The 17,452-nt window shown below is 34.1% G+C and overlaps 2 protein-coding genes across 4 annotated transcripts; one reads left to right on the top strand and one right to left on the bottom strand.

Annotated features, from left to right (window-relative positions):
* Nucleotides 1-220: 220 nt before the first annotated feature.
* Nucleotides 221-7,033, top strand: LOC133673668 (polyprotein of EF-Ts, chloroplastic). Of its 3 annotated transcripts, none has more exons than XM_062094517.1 (5): nt 221-379; nt 1,539-3,311; nt 3,849-4,127; nt 4,814-5,528; nt 6,144-7,033. In XM_062094517.1, exons 2-5 carry the CDS (start codon nt 1,652-1,654, stop codon nt 6,778-6,780), a joined length of 3,291 nt encoding a protein of 1,096 aa, XP_061950501.1. In that variant the 5' UTR covers nt 221-379; nt 1,539-1,651; the 3' UTR covers nt 6,781-7,033. The 3 variants fall into 3 exon arrangements, with proteins under 3 accessions (XP_061950501.1, XP_061950498.1, XP_061950500.1); XM_062094514.1 differs by having other exon boundaries at nt 224-385; XM_062094516.1 differs by lacking the exon at nt 221-379 and adding an exon at nt 417-553.
* A 2,143-nt stretch (nt 7,034-9,176) lies between these two features.
* On the bottom strand, nt 9,177-12,036 carry LOC133673881 (uncharacterized). Its single transcript, XM_062094809.1, has 9 exons — nt 11,820-12,036; nt 11,673-11,729; nt 11,458-11,555; nt 11,237-11,306; nt 10,902-10,950; nt 10,630-10,718; nt 10,483-10,530; nt 9,608-9,667; nt 9,177-9,464 (listed from the first exon to the last, which is right to left on the bottom strand). Exons 1-9 carry the CDS (start codon nt 11,877-11,879, stop codon nt 9,354-9,356), a joined length of 642 nt encoding a protein of 213 aa, XP_061950793.1. The 5' UTR covers nt 11,880-12,036; the 3' UTR covers nt 9,177-9,353.
* Between the last annotated feature and the right edge of the window lie 5,416 nt (nt 12,037-17,452).

Genomic DNA, 17,452 nt, shown 5'->3' with positions numbered 1-17,452 from the left:
TTATATAAAGAATAAATTAAAAAAATCAATAACTAAAAACAAAGAGGTAAAAAAAAAAACCAATAAATTATTATTGTAATCTACAGTTCCATACCAATAAGTGTAGAGAAAGGCTAAAGAGGTATGATAGGAGCCGAGCTGAGCCGAACAGCGTGACAGAGGATATATGCATTGCCGATATCTTCTCTAGTTCTAGTATCGTTTATCATGTATGAAAATGCAACCCAAAGGAAATTGGATAAGGATTTAAAGGCCCACCTTTCATTTCCCTCTCTTTAGTCTTTACTGGCCATTTATTACTCAATCGGCAGCTCTCAACACCTTCACCAGACAGACAGACTGAAAAAAAAAGAAAAAAAAATCTCTTTTTATTTTTGAGGTGGAGGTACACTTCTTGCTTGATTCTTTGTTAATGGGTCATAGAATTTGATGCTTCTTTATGCGCTCCCGTGACTTTGCATTGTTGGCTGTTTTTTATCTTGTGGGTTTTTATTATAACCTGCCAGTTTTGCCTTGTTTGTGGTTGTCAACCTTTATCAAGTTTTTCTATTTGGTAATGCTTTCTGTTTCTTCTTTTGAATGTTATAATATTTTCTTAGTGCTAGTGTTCAAATGAGTGGTTTCATTTGAATTAGGAGTTTTCTGCTAGATTTTAGAATTGTTTGTGCATTGAGGTTTATTCAGCTATATGGCTAAAGATATTCTAGAAAGGGCCAGTCAGTTCAAATTTCCCATTGAAGACAATAATTTGACTCGAAAATTATGATAATTAATCAAGATATTGGAATTTTGATGCATTTACTCTATCGAAGTTGACCGTTTGCAATTCGCTGGAGTTCAGTAAAAAACAGACTTAACCAGACATTTTGAGTCTCCCATTTTTATTCGTGAAAGAATTCAGAACTTTGTCTGATTACTTGGCCAGTTTTTGTCTACATGAGTTCATGTCATAGAATCTTGATAGAAAACAATTTAAGCTATGTATGCTTCATGTAAACCTCAATCTTGGGGATGGTTGTGTAGAATTGGAGTGCAGTGTCTAATGCTTTGATGAAATTGTTTCAAGTTAGGCATTTGGGCATGATGGGATTGAACCAATATGAACTGCCAAGTAACCTTATCAGACAAGATGAACTTGAAGAGGAATTGTTTTTGCAAACAGTGTTAATGATCCAGAGTTTGCTGTGTGAAGTTCAACGGTTCTGAAGTTTGCTATTGTTTATTCTGCTACTGAAAAACCAAGACTTGATTTCTTTTGCTGTAATTAGGGCTGTTAGTACCAGATACATTGACTGAGACATAGCTGATGTTGTCATCTGTTGATTGTGTGCTCACAGCTGTTAGCCTGTGATGTGAATTACTGAACATGAAGCTCATTTCAGGAGAAAATTTCTTTATATGTTTCCGGACTAGTACTTCTGTATGTGAATGCAAAGTGTTGATTGTTCAATTATAGCACTTTATCCTTGTTAATGATTGTTAAAGATATTTTGCATCTGATTTTTGCACAAGTGGTAACTGGAACTTTCATCTTTTAGTTTCAGGGAAGATCAATAAAGTCCAGTGCATCTATTTTTCATTGCTGAGCAGGTGAAGATTGGAATGAAAAGTTTAGTTTAGCTGCAGCACAAACTTTGCAATTCAAGTAAACATGACACCTGTGCTCCCGTGTTCTACAAGTAATATTTGTCTCATTCCTGGAACTGCCTTTTCAATAAAGAAGAATAATAGTCTCAAAAATGGAAGTTTGTCAAGGAAATCTACAAAATATGCATCATCCTCACAAAGACTTGTGTTGCCTCTTCCTGGTTTTGTTAAGTTGTTCCCACAATACCACAGGGATTGTGCTATGGTCCATAGATCTGTAGCGAGTACCGTATCAGCCACAGGGACTGATGTAGCAGTAGAGGAGCCAGATTCACCTGTTGTTGATAAAGATTCTGATGGGGTTACAGAGATTCCAGCAGCAGATGCAGTTGAAACAATTGATTCCTCCACCAAAGCAGGTTCAAGTCCTGCTCCAGCTCAATCTAGTCGTTCAAAGGGCAGTAGGAAAAGTGAGATGCCACCTGTAAAGAATGAGGACCTGGTTCCTGGTGCAACATTTACTGGCAAAGTAAGGTCAATCCAGCCATTTGGTGCTTTTGTTGATTTTGGAGCTTTCACAGATGGACTTGTACATGTTTCAAAGTTGAGTGACAGCTTTGTTAAGGATGTTGGAAGTGTTGTATCTGTTGGTCAAGAAGTAAAGGTGAGGTTAGTTGAGGCAAACACCGAGACAGGGCGGATTTCTCTTACTATGCGTGAAAATGATGATATGAGTAAGTTTCAGCAACGGAATGATTCTCCTGCCACTGGGAGCAGCAATAGGCAGGCTGCCCGAAGGAACACTTCAAAGCCCAACCAAAGAAAAGAAGAGGTAAAAAGCTCAAAGTTTGTTAAAGGGCAGAATCTAGAGGGCACAGTAAAAAATCTGACCAGGTCTGGTGCTTTTATATCTCTTCCTGAGGGTGAGGAAGGATTCCTACCCAGATCAGAAGAATCTGATGATGTATTTGCAGGCATGATGGGGGACTCATCACTGCAGATCGGCCAGGAAGTCAGTGTCAGGGTGTTGCGTATCACAAGGGGACAAGTTACCTTGACAATGAAAAAAGAAGACGCTGATAAACTGGACACAGAGCTTATCCAAGGGATTGTCCATACTGCGACGAACCCATTTGTGCTGGCTTTCCGTAAGAACAAGGATATTGCTGCATTTTTGGATGAAAGGGAGATAGCAACAGAACAGCCTGAAAAACCAATACCTTCAGTGCAAATAGGAGAGAAAAACCAAACTGAACCTTTACCTAATATTGCTGAAGTGCAGGACCAACCAGTAAGCAGTGATGAGGTATCGAGCAGCATCCCTTCAATGGTGGATGAATCAGTAGAGGGTGATGAGACTTCTTTAAAGGAGGTGGTTGTGGGTGCCAATGTTGCCTCCGATGAGAAGCAGCCAGAAACTGTTGAATCTAGTGTTGATAGTACAGTACAGACTGTAGAGAAAGAAGCAGAGGTCACTGGCTATAAGGAGCCAGAAAGCATAGAGTCTAGCACACCACAAAATGTGGACGATACAGTTCAGACATTAGAGAAGAAAGCAGTGGCTGATGATGATAAGGAGCCAGAAAGCATGGAATCTAGCACATCACAAAACGTGGATGATACAGTTCAGGCCTTAGAGAAAGAAGCAGAGGCCAACGATAAGGAGCCAGAAAGCATAGAGTCTAGTTTATCACAAAGTGTTGATGATAGTATTGCAGGATCAGGTACGCAAACCAGATATATCTTCCCCAGAATAGCATGAATAATAAACAATCATTATATAACTAGGTGCAAGAAATTCATATTTATAAAAAGTTTTATAGGCCAATGTACCGTTTCTCTTTTCCTTTTCTTTTGCCCAGCTGGTGAATAAAAATTTAACCAAAAGATATTTACTAAGAAAAGGGGTTTTTAAGGCGCATCAAACCTGACCATGACGATGGTTCTTGCCGAACTCTTCTTTCCTTGAGATCTTGTCATGGGCTTACTTCATGTTTTAGACAATGATAATGAGGAATAACCTAAGTCCAAAAATTGGATAAGTATGTCCTGTCCATGGGCTTACTCTTTCATTTAAATGAAAGTACTGGTGGCATATCTTGTATTTTTTTTTCTGCCTCAAAGCAATAAAAAATCATTTTAGTTTGCCACCTTTAAAATTTTGAGTCTTCTAGTTGAATCTGTAGGTGTTTCCTTGTTAATTAAATGTTAATTATGTTTTTATTTCATTTTCCTGAGAAACTGTTATGATCTGTTAATAGATAAGGTAGAAAGCATAGAAAATTCTGATGCATCTGGAGATACATCCGAGGCTCAAATTATATCTTCAGAAAGTCTAACCAGTGAAGAAGTTGTTGAGAACCAAGTTAAAAGTACTGAGGATGAAATGCAGATTCAAACTCCTGCTGCTGAGACTGAAATTACTTCTGCCTCACAACTTGAAGATAAAAAGGTGGAACCTGCGCCTGAGATAAATGGCACTGTGGGTGCTTCAAACGGACAAAGTGGCAGTCTTTCTCCTAAGGAGAGTGTGACTACAGGTTTTTACCTTTTCCATATCTTTTGATCTTTGTGCTTGCTCAAACGAATTCAGAAACTGATGTCAAGTCCAAGCCCAAAATGGCAACATGAAAGCTGAAACATGTAGGCAAAAAGGAGTGAATGGCACTGGTCTCAAAATGAGAATGTGAATAATTTGGTCTGAGAAAATATGTTCTTTTCTAGTGTTTTGCTTTCGACAATGATATGTTTGTCTAGTTGACTATCCTTGCATAATTCAACAAAGTTAGCATTCCGGTTTCAAGTCCAGCAAACTGAATGGGTTATGCCTAATCTCTCAATGATCACATAGAAGGTGATTGACATTCACTGCTGCTTTTCTGATCATAAATAAATTGAGGTATAGAAAATAGAATTCAGTAACTAGTTGCAAAATTAATGTGTCAGTTTATATCTGTCGCCAAATCATATAGGGATTTGTCAATACCAGCACTGGTTCTCAAGGCCATGGCCAAGGATAGATTCTAATCTATGTTTTTTGCAACATTTAATTTTGCCATCAGGGTATGACAAGAGTATCAGGGCCACATTTTACCAATTACAGGGTGTTGCTACGGACCAGAATTTTCTTATTTTTCTGATGTTTGTGATTGCTTTGATCCCCTATTAGCGAGTAGCCTCTCCCTCTACCTATGTATTAATTTATTATTTGTTCATTGGGTTGTAGCAACTATATCTCCAGTTCTAGTGAAGCAACTTCGTGAAGACACAGGAGCAGGAATGATGGATTGCAAGAAAGCCCTTTCAGAAACTGGAGGGGACATTGTTAAAGCTCAGGAGTTCCTTAGAAAGAAAGGTTTAGCAAGTGCAGAAAAGAAGGCTAGTAGAGCCACAGCTGAAGGAAGAATTGGTTCGTACATTCATGATAGCAGGATTGGGGTCCTAGTAGAAGCGAACTGTGAAACAGATTTTGTCTCCCGTGGTGACATTTTCAAGGAACTGGTGGATGATATAGCCATGCAGGTGGCTGCATGCCCTCAGGTTCAGTACCTTGTTACAGAAGATGTGCCTGAAGATATTTTAAACAAGGAAAAAGAGATTGAAATGCAGAAGGAAGATCTCTTGTCAAAACCGGAGCAAATAAGATCAAAGATTGTAGAAGGGCGTATAAGGAAGAGGCTTGAGGAGCTGGCATTGCTGGAGCAGCCCTACATTAAGAATGACAAGGTAGTAGTGAAGGACTGGGTGAAGCAGACAATTGCAACAATTGGTGAAAATATTAAAGTGAAGAGGTTTGTTCGCTACAATCTTGGTGAAGGTTTGGAGAAGAAGAGCCAGGATTTTGCTGCTGAGGTGGCTGCTCAAACTGCAGCAAAACCAGCAGAACCAGCAAAAGAGCTGCCTGCAGAAGCAGAAGCAGAAGCCAAGGAAACTGCCCAAAAGTAAGTTACCTCCCCTTTTGGATTCAGAAGAGAAATCTCTGATGATCACACATCATGAGTTTGTGTGTCAGATATAGAATGCGCCTTTGTGTTGCGCGTGTGTGTCTGAATGGTGCCCACCCCAATGAAGCTTTTTTAAATTGTGATGGGCTTGAAAAAAAAAAATCCTCTTGAAAAAGTTATAAAAATGTAGTAGTCAACTTAAAATGTAATGAAACGTCAGGAAGGTTTTTGAAGTGATAAAAGAGATCATGGAATAAAAAATGTAAATGAGAATTAATCAGCCGCATTGGTGTACATTTGTTGTGCATGCATGTGTGTTTGTGTCTGAATGAAATTTTGGATAAACAATTCTTACTGTTATATATATATATTTTGCTTGGTAAATTAGAAGGTTCAAGGCCTACAGAAGGTTCAAGGAAGTGTTACGAATTTTCATAGGATTTTATGTTCTGTTGCCCTGTAATATAAGGATCTATTGTGGTCCATTGCCTAGAGTTATACATTTGTGTCCTAGTGACTGAAGCATTAAAGTTTCACGTATTGCCTTGAAAGGAAACAGTTAACCTCTTTAAGATCTTCAAAGTTTCACGCATGCCCTGCTCTATTTTTCAGGCCACCAGCAGTAGTAGTTTCTGCTGCTCTTGTTAAACAACTGCGGGAAGAAACTGGAGCTGGAATGATGGACTGCAAGAAGGCTCTCTCTGAAACTGGAGGGGATCTTGAGAAGGCACAAGAGTATCTCAGAAAGAAGGGTCTTTCAGCTGCTGATAAAAAATCCAGCCGTCTTGCAGCTGAAGGCAGAATTGGTTCGTATATCCATGACTCCCGTATTGGAGTGCTGATAGAAGTAAACTGTGAAACTGACTTTGTGGGAAGAAGTGAAAAATTCAAGGAATTGGTTGATGATCTAGCAATGCAAGTTGTGGCCTGCCCACAAGTGCAGTTTGTATCAGTTGAAGATATTCCCGAGAACATTCGGAACAAAGAAAAGGAGCTTGAAATGCAGAGAGACGATCTTATGTCGAAACCAGAGAACATAAGAGAGAAGATTGTTGAGGGCAGGATCTCAAAGAGGTTCGGAGAGCTTGCTCTTCTAGAGCAGCCATTCATCAAGAATGATAGTGTTTTGGTGAAGGATTTGGTGAAACAGACTGTTGCTGCTCTTGGGGAGAACATAAAAGTCCGCAGGTTTGTTCGGTTTACTCTTGGAGAATCAACTGAAGATACAGAAACAGGAGCCCAAGCATAAGACAGGAAAATGCCTCTCAAAGCGAAATAATTGAAACAAATCAAGCAAGGTCTTGGAAACCTGACAAAAATGAGACAGGCAGGCATTGTTGAAACTAATTTTGGATGAGAGAAATCTGATTTTTTTTTTCCCCTTCTCGTGATTATAGCAAGCTAGTCCTTGTTATGTAGCTTTTACCTTTGTACCATGATCACTGAAATTATTTTTTTTGGAACCTCCATTTTATAAAATGTCAAGAAGAGCATCTCCCCAATCACCATGTCCATTTTCTTTTCTACTGTTCATTTCCAATCTCCTCGATGTTATTACAAACAATTTTCTTACACGAAACACACAGCCTTCAGTTTTTTTTCCATGATATACCAATCATTTATCATTTATAGGACTCACATTCTATATTAATTAACTGATAAATCGGTTTATATGAAAATTTAATATGAAAAACTTGTTTGTAAATTATTATACTTTGTTTCTAAACAACAACACTCCTAGTTGCTTTTGAGATGCAAGATGCTTTCCAGCGGCTAAAGTTGTTTTTGTGAAAAACTTTATGATATTTAAAGAATAATTATTTATTCTTACGAAACGCAGAACAGAGAATATATATATTATTATTTTTAATAGATTTTAGATTTAATTTTTTCTTTCATGATATATTTTTTCATACCTCTCTAAGTATTATAAAAATTTTCAATGTTCGTGAAATCATAGTACTATTGCTTAACTTATAAAATTGGAATTAAATATATCAAGAAAGAAGAAATTAAATCTAAAACCTATTAAAAATTCACAAATCCCTTTAGAGTTAGATAAGGGCTAGTCGTAGTGTTTACGCTGCGATACGGGCTACAGCAAAAATCAATTCAAGCGTGCGCACTTAAAGCTTGATGAGTTTGTTAACTAAAATGAATAGATCATCATATGTGTTAATAATCACTAAAAAACAAATTAATGATTAACAAAGACTAAACCCTAAGCAATTCATGTAAATTAAAAAACATAATATTACAATATGCCATGCTATTTAACATATTAATTTAATTATGCATCAATATATTTGAAAAAAGAAAAATAAAAATTAAATCAAAACAAAATAGCTTATTGCAGTTCTATTGTTTTTTTTTTCATTTTTTTTAATTCATGTAGCCTCACCCTATGTTATGTTCCCTTACATGGCTTGGGTTGGTTTCAAAATCTATTATGTTGGAGTTAGTTTGGAATGGATCACTTGATCAAGCGGGCTCACACGCGACCCAATCATCACATACAAAATCTAATTTGGCTCCAAAACTCTTTTAAAGTCATTATTGTTATTATTTTTGCCTGACTTGATTAGGTTTAAATACGAAACAACGAACTGTCAAATGATAAAATTAAAAAAGAAATGGAGTGAAACAAAAAGATAACACCATATTAAATCGATTTGGTTAACCTGAATTAACCTATCAAATTCACAACTCGAATCATAGACATGACCACAATGTGTTAATCTGGTTTGGTCATCTATCTCTTCATTTCCCTTCCCTTCGTTTACCCCTGATTAGGTCTTTATTGGGCTTGGATATGATGAAATATAAAACTAAATTGAAAAGCTATCAAAGAATTATGAATCAAACAAAAAAAATTAAAAAGTTTAAACACCAAATTAAAATACAATATGATCAAGTGTTAAATAATAGCTCAATTGACCAGGTTTTGAGTTTATTTTTTAATAATCACGAGTTCGAGTTTTTTCAGGTTCTCAGAGTCTTTAGTAGATATAGATATATATATATATATATATATATATATATATATATAAAAGAAAAAGACCCAAACACTATATTAATTAAAAAAGAAATAGCTAATACATTGGACGCACATGTGTGTGAGAAAGCTTGTCGTAGTTGAGTGGTGCGTGAGTCATTCTCTGATCTCATATTATGGCTTTAATTGATGTCGTCATAGCTGTCTTGGCAAAGACTCGTCCCAAGGTTGCGCATGTCAGTGTCACAGCGACGACATGACTCTAAAAGTCTCTAACGACCATTCTTCTCCCTCCTCTTCTCTTCTCTCCTCTCCTCTTTCCTCTCACAGTTTCCGCCTCTGGCTTGAAAAAAAAGAAAGGCACTGCTATATACGTTGGAATTCTTATAAAGTTCTTAGAGTAAATTAAACAAAAAGCATAACTTTAGGGTTAATCTCATTTCCTATCCCCAAAACTCTCTCTCTCTCTCTCTCTCTAAACTAGATTATATTTTACAATCAGATAGGTTACATACAGTATTCAAGCAAATTCATTCACATCTCTCCGATCGAGTCTACGTGCGAAACCTATGGCAGCAATTACTACAAGCAATTACTACAGCTATGGTAACAAATTTCAAGCAGGTCCAACTCGTGCTATTTTCAAGCTGTTTCCCTTCAAAATTCTTAACAAGATCAAATTGCATTTTCCCTTGTTCTCTTCAAAATCTGTCCAGAATTACATCCTATTTTCATAATACACTGAATGGAGTACATATATATGGTTGTTTTACCCTTGTCCATAATGTTGATGGAACACTGTCATTTCCCCGATTACTCCTGCGGTGTCAATTATCATTTCCCTGGTTAGTTTTTGGTGCAAACCGCCAGAGATCTACAGCAATGTCCATCTCCCTTTTCTTGTGAAATTTGTATAGCTTAGGCACATCAAACCGAAGCTGGGGAGAAAAGGTACGGAAACAAAATTAAGAGATATTTAAAGGGAAAAGCATTCTTAACATCGACGTCATTTTCCACGACCATGGAATGCTCCCCAAAGACTGAATAGTAAACATGTGGCTGCAAAGGCACATTTACCCACCTCACATAAAACCTCTGCACTGCTAGCACCAAAGCCCCGCAAGGCTGCCTTTTTAACATGCTGCAATGACCAGAAAAAATAAAATCCGTCGTGGTTATCACAAGAAAAACCACAAGAAAAACGCTTATAAGAACTGGTTAACAAGGCTAAAAATCCATGACTTGAATCGATGTAGACAAACATGCTGTGGCCAGTTAATAGGGAACAACTGATCAGAACCTTACATCAAATGCAAAAGGGGCAGATAAGTGTAGAAGCCTGGGGGTACAGCCATGCTACTCTACCTTAAAAAAACGATGCGGCAGCTATAAATTTGTGAAGAAATACAGTCAACTAGATGAAAAATTGCGAGTCCAGTGATTATACTGGTCTTTTGACCTAATCAAATATATAGTGCAGACAACCAATGAGAAATTCTTTCACATAAGGAGGCATACATTATCTAAAAGTATTGCCAGGATGAGTTTTTTGTAGCCAAGGCCAGAAGAAACAGGTCCTACATCCGCAACAGTGTTTACATATGACACAATAGTTTGAGGTGCATGCCAATGCCTTGGGTTAAATGCTCAAAGCAAGTAATTGGGTTTTGGAAATGAACCAGTTAGTAATAGCACATGTTTGGCACATACATTTAAGAGAGACTAACTAGAATGTATTTGCAATGATTAGATAGAGAAAGCTATTCCCTTAGCTCGATAATGCTCTAGTTTAAAGAGCACCAACTTGTATTGTGAAATACACTAGTTCTAGATACTTCCAATATACAGGAAATCCACTATCTAGTAACTCGTTAATCTAAATTATTGGTGCAAGGGGCAGAAGCAAATTCTCTGTTCTGCTGCTAAAGCCTAGAACTGTCAAAGGAAGCCACTTACCTCTCTTGTTGAGGTCTTGTGTAATGAATAAACTGCTCGAGAAGCAATCTGGCAGGTAAAGGAAAAAAGTAAAAGCCACCCATGTTATTACAATTCAAGAAAGGGATACAAAATAAATAAATAAATAAATAAATAATCCAAATACACCTTTAATGCTGCTGAAAGAAAATCCATGTCAGCACCATTCCTTCGGGTCCCAAATGGAGGATTCATCACAACAGTATCAACAATAGGACCTAAAAAAGAGATTGAGACCCTTAGATCCAGGTATTTTTGTAGAGTTGAATGCAAATGAGAAATGAACATATGGGATACAGAAAATCAATTAAAACTATTTTTTATTTCTCGAAACACTCTGGAGGTGCACTAGTTGTCCATAAGACAGGAAACAACAAAACATGAAGCACTCGTTTTGTTACCTCTCCATACTAAGTTCCTGATATCACACTGAATAAAGTTTATGTCCAGCTGCAGATTTCAGCATATAAAAAAAAAGGCGCATCAGATAAGAGCAACGATGCACAATTACGTTAAATAATCCATCTCAAATAAATGACAACTTGAAAACAGACACACACACATACACAAACAAAGAAATGTTAATTTTATTTTCTCCAGAAATGCTACTCTATGAAATATAAAAAGCACAGTCATAGATGTGGAATTTCTTCTTCTGTTAAATGAAAGTATGAGATGAAGGGGAAAATACATGAAGCCAGGTAAAGCTATAAATAGCACAAACAGACAGCAATACCTCAAGATCCTCCGCATTAAGAGATGCTATCTCAAGAGATTCAGAATCAATATCGATGCCGATAACCTGCCTGTTCCAAAGTTACAAACAGAAAACAGGAGTCAAATTTAAGAATGAAGTAGGTTAAATCACAAGAATCATTATCATCGTCATCATAACAAGTCTCCAATTCACCTTTTTTTTCTTAAAAAAAAAAGAATAATAGGATGGATGCAACTCACTCTGCACCCATAAGAGAAGCTGCAGCGCCCAATGTGCCACACCCACAACCGAAATCTGCAACTATCTTGTTGCTAACATCCCCTAAAGAGTTTTCTGCCTTATCAATTACAAAAAAAAAAAAAAAAAAAAACACACACACAAACACATAGTTACGCATGAAAAACTACTTGCTTATTTAAAGGAAAAGGAGGGGAGGGGGTGATTTCACACATACGGTATAGAGCATACGAGAAGCAATGTGAGGTCCAGTTGGGTACTGTTCCAGCTCTACCTGCACGCACTCACGCAGGTGCAATCATATTATTTTTATTTTTTTCTGGAGAAGGAGAAGGAGGATGAGAAAGAGATCAAGGTAAGATACCTTTGGATTGGAGAACTGTTGAAGCTCACCTAACATGCTTTCTAATTGCTTCAGCTTCATTTCTCTCTCTCTCTAAGAAAGAGAGGGCAGTAACTAGGTACCTACAAAAGCGGAAGAAGGGAAGAGGAAGAGAGGAGATGAGATTCTGAAAGCAAAGAAAGGAAAATACAACCCTAATTCTTCTGAATCAGTATCAGAATCAGAATTATGCGTCCCTACGGATAATTCTGGAATTTTATTACCATCCAATGGGCTCATTCAGGTTTTGCTATTGTTCACTTAGGCTGCGAATCCCAATGGGCCATTCCTTTATACACTTTCCTTGTTCTTAGTTTTTTACGAGGCCCAATTGAAGCCTTCTCCTCTCAAATTCAGATCGATCGATCACTGGCCTGTTTCAACCTCTAACGGCATACAAAATCAGGAGGAAACCACACCAAACCAAGCCAGTGCTCTGCCGTGCTGGTTGTTTAGGGTATGTTTGGAATTGTTATAATAATAAGGGTTTAAAATATTTTTTGTTTAAAAATATATTAAAATAAAATTTTTTATTTTTTAAAAATTATTTTTCACATCAACATATCAAAACAATATGAAAACATAAAAAAAAATTATTTTAAATAAAAAAATTTTAAAATTTAAGAAAACATGGTTTACATCACGTTTCCAAACATGACTCGTCTCGGTAACCTTTATTTTTATATGTACACTTGTGATAGCCTAGTATATGATTAATTTTGACACAAATATGGCATTGACTTCAAAAATATTTTTGAGGAAGTTTAAAGTTTTTTATACGTAGTTATTAAAAATAAATTTTAAAAAATAAATGTATTTTTAAATAAAAAAATATTCGTAAAATTTTAGTAGAATAAAAAATACAAATAAAGCCTTTCCAAAACAATGTACTGGGGAGGGAGAGTTCACGAAAACACAAAGTGACATCAAAACAGTATATCAATCATCATAATATCCCTAAAATATTTCTTCTCGGGCTCTAGTTAATTAGTTTTTACATTACTTGATTGTTGTCACGGGTAAGATTTTTTATTTAATGTAAAAATAAAATTCAAGTATTGCTAATATATTTTTTAATAAAAAAATTAATTATGAACTCAAAATATAATACATGTTAGACTATATCTTTTTCAAATATTGATATGATAATATATTGGATGACATTGTTTTTCAAATATTGAGTTAGTGACATATTATATCGACCTGAGTTAACATGTTAAATTAATGACCCAGTTCATTAAACTATGGTAACCCTATAGAAAAAGAAAATCAAGATAAATTATGAAAGTCAATTCCTAATCAACCTAATGTTAAATGATGAAATTAAAAAAAAATATTAAATTAGAAAATGATAAAAAAAAACTACCCAAATCAACTTAGATTAACTTGCCAAACCCCTAACCCGGGTTATGAGATCAAAATAACTCCATAAAAAGCAAGACAAAAGGAATTGTGAAGCCCAATTTCCAACCAACTCAATGTTAAAGAATGAAATCGGAAAAAAAATCAATTAAAAAAGAAAAAAAAAAGAGCTAACTTGTTAAACTTGTGGCTTAAGTTATGAGGCCAAGATAACTCTATAAAAATCAAATAAAAAAATTACAAAGCCCCATTTTCAAAAGATTCAATGTTGAATGATGAAATCGAGAAAAAAAACTAAATTCATTATAGAAAGTAAATTGAAAAAAATTATAAAGCTCAATTCTTATTCAAGCTAATATTGAAGGATGAAATTAAAAAATAAATAAAAAGAAGATTGATTTGTTAGAGGGTGAAATTAAAAAAAATAAATTAAAAAAGGACCCAAAAAAATAAATCGATTCAACCTGGATCAACTTGTCAAACTCAAAATCTAGGTAATAAGATTGAGATAACTCCATAAAAAGCAAATAAAAAATAGTACGAAATCTAATTTTCAACCAACTCAATATGAAGGATGAAATCGAAAAACAAATCAATTAAAATGGCAAAAAAAACAACAACATGAGTTAACCTTAGTTAATCTATTGAACCTGCAATCTAGATTATGAGATCGAGATAAATTCATAGAAAGAAAAAAAAATAATGAAGCCCTATTTTCACCAGATCTAATGTTGAATGTTAAATTGAGGGGGGAAAAACTAAGTCCACGTGATGCGGTTCAACCATGGATTTCTCATGAAAGGACTTCAATTTTGTACTTGGGTTTGACGAGGAGGTCATTCAGCCAAGATTGTGTTTTTCCTTGGAATTTAGCTTATGTTCCATTTGGTCATGATAGATTTTTGGCATGAGATAGTTTTAGCCAGCCTTGGTTTATATATAATGATGAGTTTGGTCCAATCTCTTTGATGGTTTATTCGGTCAAATTAAGTCAGCCCATGTACGGGTCTAATTTAGGCAGCAAGGTAGGCTTCTTAAGAGCTTAAATCATGTCTGATTTGGGTTACATTAATGAGTATGAATTTGAACCATATGGGGGAGGGGCCAAAGTTGGCTTGAACTAATTAAGATGTTGGGATCTTTCTCTTACAAAGATCAGTACAATATTCTCCTACAATTAAAAGGAAAATTCATTCATTATTGTCTCTATTATTTATGAGAATATTTAACAACAAAAGAGGAAGTTTTCTGGTCATGTAAGGAAACTAAAAGGGCTATTAAATCTGGATCTTAGACTTGAAAGGATTGTTTAATGCTAAAAATTTGATTATCATAGTCAAGAAAGGAAAGTGATGGGCAGTTACAAGAGAAATTAATTTCTAAGATTATTTTCCAAGTTCTGAAGGGAAATCTTAGTTCTACAAGGAAAGAAGACTTCAATAATTAAATTCCTATTCGGATTAGATTTCCTAGCATTTAAAGGACTTTAAAACTTGACTAAGCAATCCTAGAGTATCTAGGAAGTGGATCTCAGCCAAGAGTTATTTAAGCTACGAAATTAAGATATTTTATCTTATTTTTCTTTTTATTATATGCGTCATCAACAAGCTATTATCCAGACTTATTGTTTTCATTATTATTTCCATGTTCGAGCTTAATTAATATTTTAGTTTTCAACTAATATCCAAGGTTTGCTTGAATCAGGGTTTTGGCTTACTAGTAAAATTTTTGGGTCGGTTTTTATAAATAGATCAATCCAGCCCATAAGGGTAGATCCATGAGAGTCAATTTCTCGAAATTATTTAAACACGTGCAAAGCCTTTTTTAAAAAAAAAACCTTTGATGAATAATACTTTTGAACTTTCAATTTACGGTGTGAGAGAGATTCATGCATTCTTTGGTTCTTGAACGAATCAAATCTGACTTATGAAAGATTAATTGGTTTTGTGGTGTCATTTGATGTCCTTTCAATAGTGCTGGTGCTTTGGGGCATGTTTTTATTGTGTCACGGTCCTATCAGACCTCTTTTGGCTTTCCGATATCACATCTCAATCTTGATTGTGGGTTACGTGACCACATGATTACAAGGTTCGCATCATGAGATCAATATATATCCTAACATAAAGAAAATAAAAAATATTACGAAACACAATTGCCAAAATAACATAATATTAAAGGATGAAATTAAAAAAACTAAAAAAAGGGTTGTTGAATGAAAAAATTGAAAAAGAAAACACAAAATACTATTCTAACCAGATTTGTGGGCTCACGTTATATCGCAGACCAAAATAATTTTTTAGAGGTAAAAAAAGCTTTAAGGTAACACAAACATGTTTTTTTAAAAATATGACTCCATATACTCGAGTGAGAAAAACAATATTGATATTATTAATTAGATAATAAAAAAACATATAACAACAATAAATGAACTAACTATAAAAAATCATGGTGACAAAAAAAAATGGTTAAAGAAATGAACAAAACAACGAAGCTAAGATGCCAGTCAATCAAAGGGGGAAGAACAAAAAAAGACCCGACTAGAGCTAATTCAAGCAAGTATACCAAATATGCAAGCCACATCACGAGACTGAGATGAGTCAATAGAAAAAAAAATTAAAATCCAATTATAAACAAATTCAATATAAAAGGATGACATTTAAATAAGGTCAATAAAAAAAGAACCAAAAAAACACAAAGCAAACCAAGAGAGTCAACTTAATCAAGTAACTCTGTGACTCTAATCAAGTGAATGAGATAATCGAAAAAAAGAAAAACAGGAAAACATTACGAAGCTCAATTCTAAAAAGAACATAATGTCGAAGGACAAAACATAAAAGATATTAGATTTAAAAAAAAAACAATCATAAAAAAACAAACAATCCAACCTACCAAACTCATGTTCTAAGTGATGGGACTGAGATAAACGAATATAAAGAAAATTAAAAAAAATCACGAAGCCCAATGTAAAAAAAACCCTTAATTTTGAAGAATATAACTAAAAATAATAATAATTCCCAATGGATATAATATTAAAGTATAAAACCCAAAAACAATATCAATTTAAAAATCCTGCCAAAGTAAACTCAATAAAAAATAACAAATAAAAAAACTCGAGTTAACTCGGATTATTTTGAAAATTCACAAAGAATCCTATAGAAAACAAGTAAAAAATGGAGTGTAATCATTAACAATATAAATGTTGAATGATGAAACTGAAAAATATGAGTTTAAAAAAGAAAAAAAATCAAGCAAATCCAACCAAACCTTCTAAATTTGGTCCCATACATCAAATCTGCAACCCATAAATTCCTAGACTCGTGCTGAATAAAAAAGTTCAATTATCAATCAATTTATATTGAAGGATGGAATCGAAAAAAATAAATATAAAATCATCCAAAGAAAATTGAAAAAAGAAAGAAAAATAAAAAGACTCGAGATTACTCGAGACAATTTCAAAATCAATAAAAAAATTCAATAGAAAGCAAATAAATAAAAATAACAGAGTCCAATCTTCAATTGAATAATGCTGAGGGACAAAACTGAAAAATATGAACTTAAAGAAATGAAAAAAAAAGGTAAATTAGGACAAACCTCATAAACTTAGGTTAACCTCTAAAACTCGCAACCGTTGAAATCCTATACTTGAACTCAATAGAGAAGTTTAATTTTCAACTAATTTAATGTTGAAGGGTGAAATTAGAAAAATAATAACAATTTAAAAATTCTATCAAGGTAAAAAGATAACAATAAAAAATATGAATCAAATTTGACAAGAAAAAAAAGTTAAGGAGGATGAGATTTTTAAAAAAATAAATTTAAAAAATTATTTTAAAGAAAATAAATAGCAATCAAAAGAATAAAGATCAAAGTTGAAAGATTAAAAAATTAAAGGGGGATAAAATTGAAAAAGAAGTCTAATTTTATAAATTATTAAAAAAATCCAAATATTCAAGGATAGAATAAAAAAAAATCAATTTAAAAAATCAGCCAAAAAATTAAATAGAGAATAACAAATAAAAGACTCGGGATAACTTGGATCATTTAAAAAATTAATGAAAAATTCTACAAAATATAATAAATAAAAATTATGAAGTGTATTCTCTAATTGAATAAATATTAAATGATCAAACTAAAAAAAACTTGAGATTAAATAAAGAAAAAAACCAGACAAATTTAGACAAACCTTTTAAATTTAGATTAATCTTTAAAAAGTATAACGTATTCAATTTTAGACCCGAAATCAATCAAAAAAT

Source organism: Populus nigra, chromosome 15 (assembly GCF_951802175.1).
Source record: "Populus nigra chromosome 15, ddPopNigr1.1, whole genome shotgun sequence".
In the NCBI taxonomy this organism is placed as follows: domain Eukaryota; kingdom Viridiplantae; phylum Streptophyta; class Magnoliopsida; order Malpighiales; family Salicaceae; genus Populus; species Populus nigra.
This window is presented reverse-complemented; position numbering and strand designations above follow the sequence as displayed.

Coding starts and splice junctions, on each gene's coding strand:
- LOC133673668 (XM_062094517.1), top strand. CDS start 1,652: ATGACACCTGTGCTCCCGTGTTCTACAAGTAATATTTGTCTCATTCCT. Junction 3,312..3,848: donor TGATAGTATTGCAGGATCAG/GTACGCAAACCA, acceptor ATCTGTTAATAG/ATAAGGTAGAAAGCATAGAA. Junction 4,128..4,813: donor TAAGGAGAGTGTGACTACAG/GTTTTTACCTTT, acceptor ATTGGGTTGTAG/CAACTATATCTCCAGTTCTA.
- LOC133673881 (XM_062094809.1), bottom strand. CDS start 11,879: ATGAAGCTGAAGCAATTAGAAAGCATGTTAGGTGAGCTTCAACAGTTC. Junction 10,719..10,901: donor CAGGAACTTAGTATGGAGAG/GTAACAAAACGA, acceptor TCTCTTTTTTAG/GTCCTATTGTTGATACTGTT. Junction 9,668..10,482: donor ACAAGACCTCAACAAGAGAG/GTAAGTGGCTTC, acceptor TGGTCATTGCAG/CATGTTAAAAAGGCAGCCTT.